This window comes from Haliotis cracherodii, unplaced genomic scaffold (assembly GCF_022045235.1).
Source record: "Haliotis cracherodii isolate W230 unplaced genomic scaffold, xgHalCrac1.p SCAF_1, whole genome shotgun sequence".
NCBI lineage: Eukaryota > Metazoa > Mollusca > Gastropoda > Lepetellida > Haliotidae > Haliotis > Haliotis cracherodii.
Window position 1 is genome coordinate 46,513,189 of NW_027266264.1, and position 17,053 is coordinate 46,530,241.

Here is a 17,053-nt window from a genome sequence, read left to right on the forward strand (position 1 = left end):
TGCAGAAGTCCTACAACATGATACCTATATAATGACACAGGGTTTTGTCCGCAGAAGTCCTACATTATAATACCTGTATAATGACACAGGGCTTTGTCTACAGAAGTCCTACAACATGATACCTGTATAATGACACAGGGCTTTGTCTGCAGAAGTCCTACAACATCATACCTGTATAATGACACAGGGCTTTGTCTGCAGAAGTCCTACAACATCATACCTGTATAATGACACAGGGCTTTGTCCGCAGAAGTCCTACAACATGATACCTGTATAATGACACAGGGCTTTGTCTGCAGAAGTCCTACAACATGATACCTGTATAGTGACACAGAGCTTTATCTGCAGAAGTCCTACATTATGATACCTGTATAATGACATATAATCATTTTTAAACATTTCATGATTCAGTCAGAGTCCCTTCCCCGGCAAAGCCAGGCTAACAATCATAATACGCTGCAGGTTCAGTTCTACTCGAGCTACAATGACGTCTACATTAAATAACATATTAGTCTATTAGTCTTGGAGACATGTATGCTTGCAGACGATAGCACAGAAAGCGTATTTGCGTTCTACGCGAGAACACGTTCCCTGATAAACATCATTGTTTCTACCGAACACAACCAAAATAGCCGAACCAGATATCACGTGGTGCCTCCTCGAGTTTCCCAGGGATACAGCGATTCCCTGTTCAGCCTCGTGCAGTCAAGGCGAATGAATGGGAAGTGGTGTCCAGGGACTGTGTGGGTCAATGAACTGTCAGTTATTAGTGTCTTCATCATCCGTCGAAATTCTAACTACCCAAGTAAAGAGGAGCAAAACTCGTGTCGATATCTAACAAATATGTGTGCATTCTACATAATAGTTTATATCTCTATTCTATATTGTGTTTGTTTTACTTCTTTTGTACATTTGCCCTCAGTGTTACATGTATGCTTATGTAAACTGACTGTATATCTACTATGGAATGGAATGTGTTTTGAAAATAAATATACGAATCTTGCGGTAATTGCGTTATATTCGTTCATCATCGTGTACAGAGAGTTTATTATAGGGAATGGCGTCAATGGGATGCAACTTGCAAATAACATGGAATAAGGGATCCGACACGTGACACGGCATCATGGAATCTGCGAACGCAATCGGATTTCAGATTTCAGGATGAAGAAATGAGTTTATACCTATCCTTTTCATCCAAATGATCTATGCTGAATGATCAAAGCTAGTTTCATATCGTTTGTATTTGGTATGGATAAGCTGAAAATTAGAGATTATCATTACAAAGTTAAAAAGATGTAGAAGCTGGTGTTGAAAAATATATAAACCGGTTCGATGTCGCAATGGAATATTTGAAAACCGTAGCGCTAACGGACTTCCTTCGGAAGTGTACACGGAGAACTGGGTGGCACGTTACAAGCTCGGAACTGAATGGGTTGATTTGCCGAACAGCACAGCCAGTACCTCAACCATGATCAAACCGGTGCCACATAGTAGAGTTATAACGACCTTGACGGGAGGATCCAAGGGTTGGTGCTGCTTAAAGTTATACTACTGTTATTGTAATCGGAAACTTTCTAGTAAAACATCAGTACGGTATAATGTTAAAAGTTACAGTATTAAGTTAACAGTAAAACATCAAAGAAAAACCCATATCGAGTGGCACAGATGGCGTAGCAGCGTCATACAATAGAAGTGCTAGAAGTCCTTGCGATCCTTTGCGTCCGTACTTTGTGACCAGGCATTGCTGGCCGACGCCCCATGCAACAGGCCACCTGCCAGGCATCTCCAGTCTGTGCGTATGTATTGATTAAATAACTTAAACTGTCAATCATGCCCATACCAGTCGACATATTAATGCAAATGATATTGCACATTGCTAATTTCACATCCTTAGGATCACTACTGCCTCCTATCAGCTTGCCGAAAATAATTAGATGAACCGTAACCCCGTGGTCATAAGGTACCTTTGTATTAACCATTTGAAAAACTGTATATAACTGTATGCTTGCAATTGGAATGGAGACACGGCTGGAGTTACAGGGTGGCAGCTGACTCCCGTGTCTCCTTACACACGGCACCGGGACCCCCTGTCACGCTCAACAAAGGCTCTATTCTACTGTAACCTTAGGAGTCGGGTACAATGCCCTTCTCCCCTGGTCACTTGTTTCTATCAACCACTCCTTGGTTCCGGGGATGAGGTAGCTCAAAAGTACAAGTCAGCTTGGTTGCTCAAGTCCATGTATTTATGATGGAAGCTTTCATAAATATACATACAAGGTCCTCAGATAGTTTCTTGTAGCCTGACTTAAATACAACACATACCTAAGGGATGTGCATAGAAGAGCCTGACAGTATTTCTTATCAACTCTTAACTCTAATACTTTTTTCTGATCCGGACTTCCAATATACCGAAAGAACCTCTCTTCAGCCGTGAGTTTCCGAATCCCCGCACCACTCCCGGACTAACAAAAATACTATCGATGATAATTTTAGCACCCCCCTCATACGCTTATTTCAATAGAAGTTAATTTCCAGCCCCCATGTGGCAGATTCAATTTGTGCTATCAAACTCTTCTTGTCTAAAATCTCAGTTAACTATCTAAATTCATCAGTCAATCGAACATAGTTCATGAACCTAGGATGAAAGCCAGCTACTATGTCAAAATGGTATTTACCAAGAGATCCTTAATCAGATTCCAATCAAGCAGTAGTTCATACAATATTTGTTCACTCCAAGACTGATTATCTGTTCCATCTTTTCATTTGCTCTCGTGTACTTATATTACAAAACCAGATCCCACTAATTCCCTTGAACTGATGAGAAGTTGTCACCGAGAGAAATAGAATCAATAACCTTTTGACCTCGTAGGTCGAGACCCCTCCCATGCTTGTTGTAAGAAGCGACTAACGGGGTAGGGTAGTCAGGCTCGATGTCTTGGTTGATGCATGTCATCGTATCCTAAATGTGTGCATCGATGCTCATGACTTTAATCACTGGATTGTCTGGTCCAGACTTGATTATTCAAAGACGGTCATATAGCTGGAATATTGTTGAGTGTGGCGTTAACAACAAACAAACAGTCGCGTGGTGGCCTCGCCTTTAACAGCAAGCATGGGTTCCAACCAGGATCTTCACGGTCAGTCGACGTACCAGCACTGCTCCTGTCCCTCCCATATCTCTGTAGTCAGTAAATGAAATAATTATTTCAAACAATACTGTGGCATACCTCGTGTGATAAAAAGTGATCATCACATGTACGGGGGTAATGTTTTATAAGATATACACTGACATACAGGTGTACAGCTCTATACAAACATATGTTGTAGACACACTCAAGTGAAGGCACCAACTATTTGATATTCTGGGAAGGGGAGGGAGCGTGGACTTTTATCGAAAAAATAAATTGTTCCCGACAATTCTTCTGCTTCAGACCTCAGAATGAAAGAAATTGCCTGCCACAAATTACATTGTTGCAAGGTGTTTTTAATAAGGCTGATTTTGTAGCTGAAACTGAAACAAAATATCTAATCTCGATACAAAATAGACATGATACTGTTTCAGGTTAATACACTTCATGAATTCTTTTAAAAACCAGTGGAGCTTCCTGTACAACTTTCATGAGGTGGATGATTGGATCAACGCTTTTAGCCTTTACTTTGCTGTATGTAGCTGCGCTGAGGAATCGTTTACGATCACGAGTTCAGAGGATGACTTTCTACAGTCAGCAGTGACTCACCCTCCTTTGGAGATATAATCTATCTAGAGCTGGTGGGTGAATCAATACACCATTTCCAAGAACTATTAAAGTCAACAGTGCAACTTTTGAGGGGAACAGACCAGCACTGGAAGGTCAGCTCTATGGCATCAAGGTTATTTGATAGAGGAGACGAAGCAAGGCCAGATACCGATCCCATCGTCTATCACAGGCTGCCTAGTTTGTACATCAGATTGAGGTATCCGGATTATTGATGCTTTCATTTGTGATGGGTCAGTAGTACTGGAGGCAATTAATCTAGTTTAACTATATATGGACGAATTTAGTGTTTGCAGAAGGATTTAGTGTACACATTAATCTGGTTGAACTACATATGGAAGAACATAGTGTTTGCAGAAGGATTTAGTGTACACATTAATCTGGTTGAACTATATATGGAAGAATATAGTGTTTGCAGAAGAATTTAGTGTACACATTAATCTGGTTGAACTATATATGGAAGAATATAGTGTTTGCAGAAGGATTTAGTGTACACATTAATCTGGTTGAACTATATATGGAAGAATATAGTGTTTGCAGAAGGATTTAGTGTACACATTAATCTGGTTGAACTACATATGGAAGAATATAGTGTTTGCAGAAGGATTTAGTGTACACATTAATCTAGTTTAACTATATATGGAAGAATATAGTGTTTGCAGAAGAATTTAGTGTACACATTAATCTGGTTGAACTATATATGGAAGAATATAGTGTTGCAGAAGGATTTAGTGTACACATTAATCTGGTTGAACTACATATGGAAGAATATAGTGTTTGCAGAAGGATTTAGTGTACACATTAATCTGGTTGAACTATATATGGAAGAATATAGTGTTTGCAGAAGAATTTAGTGTACACATTAATCTGGTTGAACTATATATGGAAGAATATAGTGTTTGCAGAAGGATTTAGTGTACACATTAATCTGGTTGAACTACATATGGAAGAATATAGTGTTTGCAGAAGGATTTAGTGTACACATTAATCTGGTTGAACTATATATGGAAGAATATAGTGTTTGCAGAAGGATTTAGTGTACACATTAATCTGGTTGAACTATATATGGAAGAATATAGTGTTTGCAGAAGAATTTAGTGTACACATTAATCTGGTTGAACTATATATGGAAGAATATAGTGTTTGCAGAAGGATTTAGTGTACACATTAATCTGGTTGAACTATATATGGAAGAATATAGTGTTTGCAGAAGAATGTATAACAACACAACAGAAGAAAAGATGAAGAAAGCAAATATAAACATGTAATGTTTATTATATTTCTTCCAAGGTCATTCACAGAAGGGGTCAATAACATATAAACATTTAATATTTCTATTCATATTTTGAAAACATAGCATACTACTTATAAACAAAAGTAGAAACATTCAAAAGAATGCAAAAAGGTTCAAACAATATCCCATAAATGTACCCTAAATGATTTGGAATGTATACTTGCTTCATATCCCTTGCAGTAAACTGTATTGATGTGTGTCAGCTAGAAAACACCCAACAGTTTTCCCTTACCTTCCAAAGTGAACTTGGTCAACGCTGTCACCAAGTGAACAGGCAAGCCATGTATCTCATCTGTTTCCTTATTGATTGTCATTACCAAAGCAATCCACATTTAACACTACACTTCCATATACAGACTTGGCCTTGCAAAGCAAACAAGCACATGTTTCCGTCACCAAAATTAGGACCCAAGTTTGTGTCATTTATTAGTAAATGGTTTTTTTATGTATTTCACTTTATTAAATTGCTGATCAAATTACATTGGTGCCAAGCAGTTAGCTATCTCAGACCTCAGTCCCTGATTATAAGTGCACCTACATAACAGATCTCTCCTCATACATTAGGTTATATGCCAGAGCAATGGCTATTGGGATGCTGGCACAAAGGTTAACTTCTGACTGCACACAAACTGTTGGCCGGTGTTCAGCTGCACCCGATGTGCCACGTATCCTGCCTCCACACACACCATGCTGCTGTACTCATCATCTCCGAAGTCAGACATCGCCTTTGCTTTGTCAGCCCAGGGATTCCACACCACTATGCATAAAAAGGTGATGTTTTCTTAAACAAATGACTAAACTTGTAGATCAACTAGAGTTTGGTGATATAGAAACATTTCATAAAACAACAACCAGAATCAGTATGATGTGTTGGGGTATCATTACATTTACCTTGTCACCATGGCCTACCTATATCAGAGAGGTCAGATGTAAGCATGGCAGTCCTACCTGTAGTGTACAGTGTATACGGTACCACCTGTGTCAAGGAAGTCAGATGTCCATGAGGTAGAGAACCCCATCTGTGTCATGAAGACAAGTGTCTGTGAGGTAGTGTACCCCATCTCTGTCATGCAAGTCAAATGTTTGTGAGGTAGTGTATACCACCTGTGTCAAGGAAGTCAGATGTCCATGAGGTAGAGAACCCCATCTGTGTCATGAAGACAAGTGTCTGTGAGGTAGTGTACCCCATCTGTGCCATGCAAGTCAAATGTTTGTGAGGTAGTGTATAACCTACCTGTGTCAAGGAAGTCAGATGTCCATGAGGTAGAGAACCCCATCTGTGTCATGAAGTCAAGTGTCTGTGAGGTAGTGTACCCCATCTGTGTCATGCAAGTCAAATGTTTGTGAGGTAGTGTATAACCTACCTGTGTCAAGGAAGTCAGATGTCCATGAGGTAGAGAACCCCATCTGTGTCATGAAGTCAAGTGTCTGTGAGGTAGTGTACCCCATCTGTGTCATGCAAGTCAAATGTTTGTGAGGTAGTGTATAACCTACCTGTGTCAAGGAAGTCAGATGTCCATGAGGTACTGTTCCCCATCTGTGTCATGGAAGTCAGATGTCACTGAGATAGTGTACCCCATCTATGTCATGGAAGTCAAATGTCTGTGAGGTAGTGTACCCAATCTGTTTCATGGAAGTCAAATGTCTGTGAGATAGTGTACCCCATCTGTTTCATTGAAGTCAAATGTCTGTGGGGTAGTACAGTACACAATGTTCATAACGAACACGTTCATAACAAACTGACTGATATCGTGAACTGTTTTCGGGTCCCGTCAATTTGCGGTGTATATGTAGAGTAAATGCTTAAAATGAAGTACAGTTATAACAAACTAGAATAAGAGCTCCCTTTGAGTTTGTTATAACAGTAGTTTACTGCATATAACCTCACTTAGTCAGGGAAGTCCAATGTCTGTGAAGTACTGTATGACATACCTGTGTCAGGGAAGTTCAATGTCTGTGAAGTACTGTATGACCTACCTGTGACAGGGAAGTTCAATGTCTGTGAAGGACTGTATGACCTACCTGTGTCAGGGAAGTCCAATGTCTGTGAAGTACTGTATGACCTACCTGTGTCAGGGAAGTCCAGTGTCCGTGAAGTACTGTATGACCTACCTGTGTCAGGGAAGTTCATAGTCTGCATGATGATACTGTGAGAGCCATCTGCTACCTTGCCAACCACAATTTCTGAAGGAGTATCCATGTACACTCTGGAAAGTGAAAGTCAACATACATCACCATTCCAACAAGTATTTTCATGATCTTACATGATGTCTTACATCATCATTCCAACAAGCATCTGTCATGATCTTACATCACCATTCCAACAAGAATCTGTCATGATCTTACATCACCATTCCAGCAAGCATCTGTCATAATCTTGCATCACCATTCCAAGAAGCATATGTCATGATCTTACATAACCATTCCAACAAGCATCTGTCATGATCTTACATTACCATTCCAACAAGCACCTATCATGATCTTACATCACCATTCCAACAAGCATCTGTCATGATCTTACATTACCATTCCAACAAGCACCTGTCATGATCTGACATCACCATTCCAACAAGCACCTGTCATGATCTTACATCACCATTCCAACAAGCATCTGACATGAACTTACATCACCATTCCAAAAAGCATATGTCATGATCTTACATCACCATTCCAACAAGAATCTGTTATGATCTTACATCACCATTCCAGCAAGCATCTGTCATAATCTTACATCACCATTCCAGCAAGCATCTGTCATGATCTTACATCACCATTCCAGCAAGCATCTGTCATAATCTTACATCACCATTCCAGCAAGCATCTGTCATGATCTTACATCACCATTCCAACAAGCACCTGTCATGATCTTACATCACCATTCAAAGAAGCATATGTCATGATCTTACATAACCATTCCAACAAGCATCTGTCATGATCTTACATCACCATTCCAACAAGCACCTATCATGATCTTACATCACCATTCCAACAAGAATCTGTCATGATCTTACATCACCATTCCAACAAGCACCTGTCATGATCTTACATCACCATTCCAACAAGCACCTGTCATGATCTTACATAACCATTCCAACAAGCATCTGACATGATCTGACATCACCATTCCAACAAGCATCTGTCATGATCTTACATCACTGTTCCAACAAGCATCTGTATCTGCTATACATCATATAGTGGCAATAGCATAGTACCAAGTGCACTCTTTCGTCAAAAATTTACTTACATTTTTAATAAATTCAAGCTTTTCAATGACATGATGTTTTCCCCACCTCAAAAAACATTATCAGCACATAACACCGGAAATATAAGTAAACAAATGCGAACTGAAGTATGCAATTTAATCCTATTATTATAATATCTGGTTATAAAAAGGTGTTCATTGTTTATCTGGACTGATGTTTGAAATATATTTTATTAATTTTATTCAAAATTTCATTCAATAATTATAATAATGTTTACAATAATTTCGGCAAAATCATATGTGAAGTTATCGGTAGATCGCACAACTCACCGTTATTTACAACAACCACAGTCAGATTAGTGATACTGACGCCTTGAAACAAACTTCAGTTGCAAGAGAATGGATACACATATCATACATGCCATACCTTGACTCGTTAAAAGTCATATTTGACGCAGTTTGACTGTTAAATGTCAACATAAAATTTTCGCAATCGAAATACATGTAGCGCGGGGAAGTCTCCACGATGACTGATCAAATTGTTCAATACGTAAAAAGATCCTGCATACCACCTGTATCAAAGTGCTAGGCTTATGGTTATTATAATTTTAAATATATATAGTGAAAGCTGCAACTAAAATAACATGATATTGGAATATATTATTCCTGATAAAACATTTATTTCACAATTGATTCCGACCATTGCATAAAAATTCTTTGAAGTTGTATCATTGGGTACTTTTTAACAGAATCACCGGTAGATTGGGAGGAAACACGTGCACAGCTGATTGCTATTTCCAACTTAGTTTACGAGAAAATACACACAGTAATCTTAATTTCTGCATACAAAACAATGCCTTGGAGAGCAGGAAATACAATTCAAATGGTAAATCATCATGTCTAGTGATGTTTTACATCAAATTTCATATTTTTATTGAGCAAGTTTGTTATACCTGTTTATTCACCTGAACTCGCTGAAGGGATACGAAGTGTTTTTTGGAAAGCGCATATTAATATTCGATCAATCTTTTTTTACACTATGAATTAATATAAACAACTTCTATTCTAATCTTTTTTAAAACTCTGAAACGTGCAATGTAGATCGTGTTAGGTTGGCAGAGCATGTATTATGATTTGTTGGTCATCTACCACCTACGACACCACCTATGTTAAACCGCTGATCATCTATAATGTTCATCAATCATATGGACCCATTGTAGCGAGGGATCACGGTACCAAGTACATCATATAGTCAAAGAAGGTCAGTGGCAATAGTATAGTACCAAGTACATTATATAGTCACAGAAGGTCAGTGATAATAGTATAGTACCTAGTACATCATATAGTCAAAGGTCAGTGATAATAGTATAGTACCAAGTACATCATATAGTCAAAGGTCAGAGGAAATAGTATAGTACCAAGTACATCATATAGTCAAAGAAGTTCCGTGGCAATAGTATAGTACCAAGTACATCATATAGTCAAAGGTCAGAGGAAATAGTATAGTACCAAGTACATCATATAGTCAAAGAAGGTCAGTGTCAATAGTATAGTACAAAGTACATCATATAGTCAAAGGTCAGTGATAATAGTATAGTACCAAGTACATCATATAGTCAAAGAAGGTCCGTGGCAATAGTATAGTTCCAAGTACATCATCTAGTCAAAGGTCAGTGATAATAGTATAGTACCAAGTACATCATATAGTCAAAGGTCAGAGGAAATAGTATAGTACCAAGTACATCATATAGTCAAAGAAGGTCAGTGTCAATAGTATAGTACAAAGTACATCATATAGTCAAAGGTCAGTGATAATAGTATAGTACCAAGTACATCATATAGTCAAAGAAGGTCCGTGGCAATAGTATAGTTCCAAGTACATCATCTAGTCAAAGGTCAGTGATAATAGTATAGTACCAAGTACATCATATAGTCAAAGGTCAGAGGAAATAGTATAGTTCCATGTACATTATATAGTCAAAAAAGGTCAGTGGCAATAGTATAGTTCCATGTACATCATATAGTCAAAGAAGGTCAGTGTCAATAGTATAGTTCCATGTACATCATATAGTCAAAGAAGGTCAGTGTCAATAGTATAGTTCCATGTACATCATATAGTCAAAGAAGGTCAGTGTCAATAGTATAGTTCCAAGTACATCATATAGTCAAAGAAGGTCAGTGTCAATAGTATAGTTCCATGTACATCATATAGTCAAAGAAGGTCAGTGTCAATAGTATAGTTCCATGTACATCATATAGTCAAAGAAGGTCAGTGTCAATAGTATAGTTCCATGTACATCATATAGTCAAAGAAGGTCAGTGTCAATAGTATAGTTCCATGTACATCATATAGTCAAAGAAGGTCAGTGTCAATAGTATAGTTCCATGTACATCATATAGTCAAAGAAGGTCAGTGTCAATAGTATAGTTCCAAGTACATCATATAGTCAAAGAAGGTCCGTGGCAATAGTATAGTTCCAAGTACATCATATAGTCAAAGAAGGTCCGTGGCAAAAGTATAGTTCCAAGTACATCATATAGTCAAAGAAGGTCCGTGGCAATAGTATAGTTCCAAGTACATCATATAGTCAAAGAAGTTCCGTGGCAATAGTAGAGTACCAAGTACATCATCTAGTCAAAGGTCAGTGATAATAGTATAGTACCAAGTACATCATATAGTCAAAGGTCAGAGGAAATAGTATAGTACCAAGTACATCATATAGTCAAAGGTCAGAGGAAATAGTATAGTACCAAGTACATCATATAGTCAAAGAAGGTCCGTGGCAATAGTATAGTTCCAAGTACATCATATAGTCAAAGAAGTTCCGTGGCAATAGTAGAGTACCAAGTACATCATCTAGTCAAAGGTCAGTGATAATAGTATAGTACCAAGTACATCATATAGTCAAAGGTCAGAGGAAATAGTATAGTACCAAGTACATCATATAGTCAAAGGTCAGAGGAAATAGTATAGTACCAAGTACATCATATAGTCAAAGAAGGTCCGTGGCAATAGTATAGTTCCATGTACATCATATAGTCAAAGAAGTTCCGTGGCAATAGTAGAGTACCAAGTACATTATATAGTCAAAGCAGGTCAGTGATAATAGTATAGTACCTAGTACATCATATAGTCAAATAAGGTCAGTGGCAATAGTATAGTACCAAGTACATCATATAGTCAAAGAAGGTCAGTGTCAGTAGTCCAGGGATTATCCTGGAATTGTTTACATATGAGAGAAAACCTTCCCTGGTCCCAAAGCAATGAGATTTTTTGGGGTGTGATGACATTTTGTTAATATTCAGAGATATTTCATCTTCACACAGTAGAAACTGTATCTGATATTCGGTACTTGTGACTCGAATAATGTTGCAAGTAATATTACCAGATTATATAATATATCCTCGGATATCCCATTTTCGAACATTAATTATTCCACTGCGAATACATGTATTTGAAAATATTAGCATTAGTATTAACACAATATTACATTCAACTTATATTTCTGTTCATTGTCTACTTGAGGAGAAATCACACTAATATTTCTGTATTTCTGTTCACTGTCGACTTGATGGGGAATTATTCGCAAGAACAATTATAGATCGTTTAGGAGGCATGTTTACCATCATCAGCTGTTCATTTCGTTGGCATGCAAGAGACAACAATCTGAAGTTATCAAATTTTGACAATGTGTGTTATGATTGTAATTTAATATATTTAGAGTGATGACATGAAATAGCAACTGTTGTAAATGGTATTACAGTTTGTTGGCAAAAAAATACATTTTTTACATTCCAGTGCTTTCATCAATTTTGCCGTCTTATTTCTGTCTGAAGTGTGTACCATATCAGAGGCCAGGTCTCTGTGCGTATGAAATGAAATTTTATGAATATGGACTTTTCAGTTAATTAGAAGTGACAGTTTATTATACAATGACTATTGCTCCAGGTTCACCCTCTTGTTTAATTAGCAACAATTAAATCACACAGAAGGCAGCGTATTTTCCATGTGCAGCAGCCAGAAAATGTTTAAACCGCCAGTTACAGCCTCTGCCACATACAATTATGGATAAGGTGTCATGTGGCCCTCTGCCTCTCAGCCGGTGACTGCGGACAATTCCAAAGTCCAAGGCATCATAACATAATGAAATCTCCTAAATACACAATACTTTGTTGGCTTGAGTAAATGTATCACTATAACAAGTGTACGTATTGAAACAATTGAAATATAACAAAACAGATCTCACTTCTAAATTATGTCTATGTTTTATTTACATTATGGGGTATGATAAATGATAAAACAATGGCATATAAACAAATGTGTATCAAAAGGAAATTGTGCCCCGGCTCGGAATAGTCAGAGTTAGCAGGCAACATGTAATTGCATTGGTGCAGCAGCATGATCTCATGTCAGGTCAACATCAGGGCCAAATATCACAATAAATCAAAATCATACAAATACATTTAGAAGCTGACTACAAACTACTTGTGTACCATATTGCAGTTCACTAGTGGTGAATGTGTTATTGCTGCATATTGTACATATGGCTGCAACGGAACATCACAGGACAACAGGTCTGTGGGCTAGAATTTTGATAATAATGAAACTGCATAATAAGAATATATCCAGTCAAAGTGCATATCCTAATCAAATAACTTATATACATTAATCATGAATTAATGTTCCTTGTACCCATGTCAGTTTATAGAATAGTTACATGCACTATATATACAATAACAAAAATTGTATTTACAAAACATAAGCATATAAACATGTCATTGAACAGAAGTCAGTAAGTGACTTTGTTTTTATCACAATACAAACGTTCAAACATTTTGAGGAAACAAGAAATACTTCTCAGTTAATCCCAAACATCCATGATGGAATACACCTGTTCTATCTTCTGTTGAAACTGCTTTTAGTCTAATTCACATATTGAAAATCCTGCAGTGCCGTACTATTGTCCACGCTTTAGTTTCCGACAGAATCGTTTCCACAACTCATCCACAAAGTCATATGATTTGCACTTGAGGACCTTTCTCTGATACTCTATGGTGGGATTTTTTGTAGACCTTCTTGTCTTTAAAGAGGAATAGGGTCGGTTGACATGCTCGTTCCAGTCAAAAATAGCAATTCCTGTTTTAATTGTGTACATTGAGTTCCGAAAGTGGACCCGTTTATCAACATATGCCAGGATGGTGTTGTGGAAACATTCAATGAAATGAGTGTCTGTACAGTGAATATATTTTTCAGGATATTTGTAAATAGAAGGATTTTATGGCTTTCTTTAGAATATTGAAAGCAGTGTCATCTCTGATCACTTTCCTCGTAGAAATGTAGTTGACCTGGGTTTTGCACCTTGATGTGCTGTCACAGTGATCATGCTGGTTTTGGTAGTGCTTGACGATATTGGTACCTGATGTTATTTTCCTCATGGCACCTGCATGGTTATCTGCCACATACTTGCTGACGGATGAATTGCTGTCATGGGCATGGACGTTAACTTTTACATTCTTTGATTCCAGATCTTCATATATTGCCCTGGTCCCATACATTTCATGTTTCTGAGGGCATATTTCCTGCTCTTTAGTTACATGCTTGTTTGTAACTGACTACCTTGTGTGTTTTGGGACCTATGGCTGTCACGTCACCACTGGTAGCTGTTTCGACAACAGCCATGCCGCGCATCAGTCATTATATCAACTTTTTTTTCACCATTAATGATAACTGTTTCTTCATCAAGGGCCTGTTGTATTTTCTCATCTCGAAGTTGTTCAACAGTTTCTTCATACACAGGAACGCTCCTTGCCATTAATCGTTTTGCTGGAGATCCGATATTGGCAAATTGGCAGAACCGTTCATATTGTACAGGGAGCATGCCACTGCACATATATGCATGGATGAGATGATAGTTCAGCCAATAGTCATGAGCTGGCATAGGTGAAGAATGCCCAAACAGGAAAGCATGAGATGATTTTAAAACTGGTTGAAGAATAAGCCTCCCTGTATGTCCAACTCACTCGAATTCAGTTGGTTCCAGTTGTCCATGAAATTGTGATAAACAAACTAATTCAAACAACTGTGTTTTGGTACACACGAACAGTTCTTTATCTTCACATTTGTCTGCCACTGTTGAATGATCTTTTTGCAGTTTCTTCGTGGTTTCTTGTGACAAACAGTTGTCAAGCAAAGTATTCATCACAAATGTCATACCCTTACCAGGAAATATGTTCTTGACTTGTTGCAACTTCGTCTCTAATGAATTTTTTTCTGCTTCTGTGTCAAATGCCACATCAAAGTTCTTCCTTGCCTTTCTCTTGTACTCATATATTTTCACACTGCCATCACTAAGCCTCTTCTTGCTTCCAGTCTGAGTATTAGTGATGTCGGTCAGCACTCCCATGATAAATTTGATTGCTGAACTTTCATTAACAGACAACTATGTAATGGAAATAAGACATGTGCTCAACACAGCAACCTGGTAAGAGGCTTGACCCAGAACAAATTTGAAGATTATGCCGCCAAAAACTGCTGAAGGTAATATTATAACCAGGGTATTTTAGAAAAAGGGTTTTGGGTATTTACTTAAAATGTAGTTTACTAAATTAAGCTTTTGGGTAAAATATAGATTCATATGAGAGAAGTGACTGTGCAAGGTGAGGGCATCACCCCAGGGCAAATGATTATTGGTGTTGCTTTTCTTAAGTGATAGAGTTTACCTTTCATTAGTACAATGAATTAGTAGAATTGGTCTTGCAATAAAAATGTCAGAAGGGAGATAGATGGATGGAACAAAATTGTTAGACTTGTGGTGATCAAATATTTCTGAATACTACTGCTTGATTGGAATGTCTAAATAACATGATTAAGTATCTTTTCGGCGCCTTCCAGTCTGGCAGAGTACATGAGTGTATTTGATTATATGAGTATGTCCGAGTTGACCAATGACCCTAGGGAGGTAATCAAATTGGTTAGTCAGAAGGGCTTGATGGTAAAACAAATTACTATGGAAATTGGGGTTCATTGGGGAATGACCATTATGACTCATTTCTCATGATGTCAAATGTGATTTTGGAGGGAGGAGCTGAAATTATCATCAATAGTATTTTGTTAGTTGTCCGAGAGTGGTGCGGGGAGTCGGGAGCATACAGCTGAACAGAGAGGTGCAATGTAGAGTGGGATCCCGTGTCAGGAAAGAAGTAGAGTTAAACATTCATCAGAAGAAAAACCATCAGGCTCTTCAACGCATCATCTAGGTATGTGTTGTACTTAAGTAATGCAGGCAACAACAAGAACTTATCTGAGGATCATGTGTGTATATTTATGATTAATTCTATCATAAATAAAAAGGACTGGAGCAAACCATCTGACATGTGATTTTGAGAGAGCTACATCATCCCTAGAACCAAGGAGTGGTTGATAAGTACAAGTGACCAAAGATAGAAGGGAAAAGTACCCGGAACCTAAGGTTACAATATTGCCAAACTCTGGTTGAAGAAATTGTTAAAGAAACACCATAGAAATATTCAACTGTCAGGACACCATGAGTGGAAAAAATATAAGTTATCTCTAATCGAGGGTGACAATCGAATGGAGGAGGACACATGCCCCTACTGTTTTATCAAACCCTGTGTAGCCACCCACAACGGAACAGCCAGATGGATGGGACAAGCGCGCCCTCAAAACCCTAATAACTGCACCATCAGAAAGGCTCTCTACTATAAATTCTGGAAAATAATTGACAACTGTAACAGGTTGAAAATACCTGCATATGTTCAAAAGAAGATGAGACTGGGAGATGGGGAGCATGTTGTCTTCCATCACAGACAAATAATGCCGGAATGTGTGTTGACACTTGTGCGAACAAAATACCCAAATAGGATAAATGAGCCATATACGGGACACAAGTGGTGGTGAACTGACTTTGTTATTTTTCTCTTTGTATATATATATGATCATTTATATTCTTTCTAAAACTGCAATTAATTTCTTCTGGGAAAATAATATTTTTGTAAAGCATAACACAGTAATGAAACTCTTGGCATCATGTAGCTGACTATGGCAATACAGTATCCTCATCAGACAAGTGATTGTGTTTTGTTTACATAAAGAGTGTAGTTGCCCCAACAAGGTCAAATGTGTGACCTGTGCTGTTTCTCAAAGTTGATAGGCCTTCCTTCCCTCCTGGAGGAAAAAGTGGTGGTAACCAGAAGTTGAAAAGACAGTTGACATTCACATTGTTTAAGAGTTACATTTAAATGATTAAGTCAGTTTTAAATTTTTAAGGAAAAATTTGGAAGCAAACGTAGCATATTCTAAAAAATCTAAATTCAACTTGCTGTTAGGCCACAAGAAATAGTTCAAAATTTGTAATTCATGCACGGTGGCCATTCTTGCATGAGGGTACGTTCACTCTTCTACCAGTGCCATCATAAAAAATTATGATCGTTTCTGATCTGAAATTTTTAGATTATTATGGAGAAAGAGTGATGGGTATATTCATTTAGTTTTTGCTTGGCTGTCATTCCAAAATCGAAATTTGTTCATGTTTTGAAACTTTACCTGTGATTGCCTTTATTTCTCTTGATTTCTGCATGGACGCACATAGATGTAGATCAACGTCTTTGATTTCTGCTAGGATTAAAGTCTTAAAAAAATATGTTTAATGACTTTGAGTACATCCCTCAATAAGATTTTTGTGCGCTACCAAAGTGTTTAGTTTGTAAAAACACACACTCGTTTTGCCAATCGGGGATAAAAAAAATGTTGCGTACTCCACCATTGTCAGCTAATGCAAAGCT

At 37.7% G+C, this 17,053-nt stretch overlaps 1 protein-coding gene across 1 annotated transcript in view; it reads right to left on the reverse strand.

Moving 5' to 3' along the window:
• Positions 1-4,552: 4,552 nt before the first annotated feature.
• Positions 4,553-17,053, reverse strand: part of LOC139464754 (uncharacterized) — a 36,196-nt gene continuing 23,695 nt past the window's right edge. Inside the window, exons 9-10 of the mRNA XM_071246268.1 lie at positions 7,162-7,256; positions 4,553-5,806 (exon numbers count right to left, since the gene is read on the reverse strand). Of these exons, the coding sequence (XP_071102369.1) occupies positions 5,634-5,806; positions 7,162-7,256 (268 nt within the window). The 3' untranslated portion in view covers positions 4,553-5,633. The remainder of the gene's footprint in view (positions 5,807-7,161; positions 7,257-17,053) is intronic.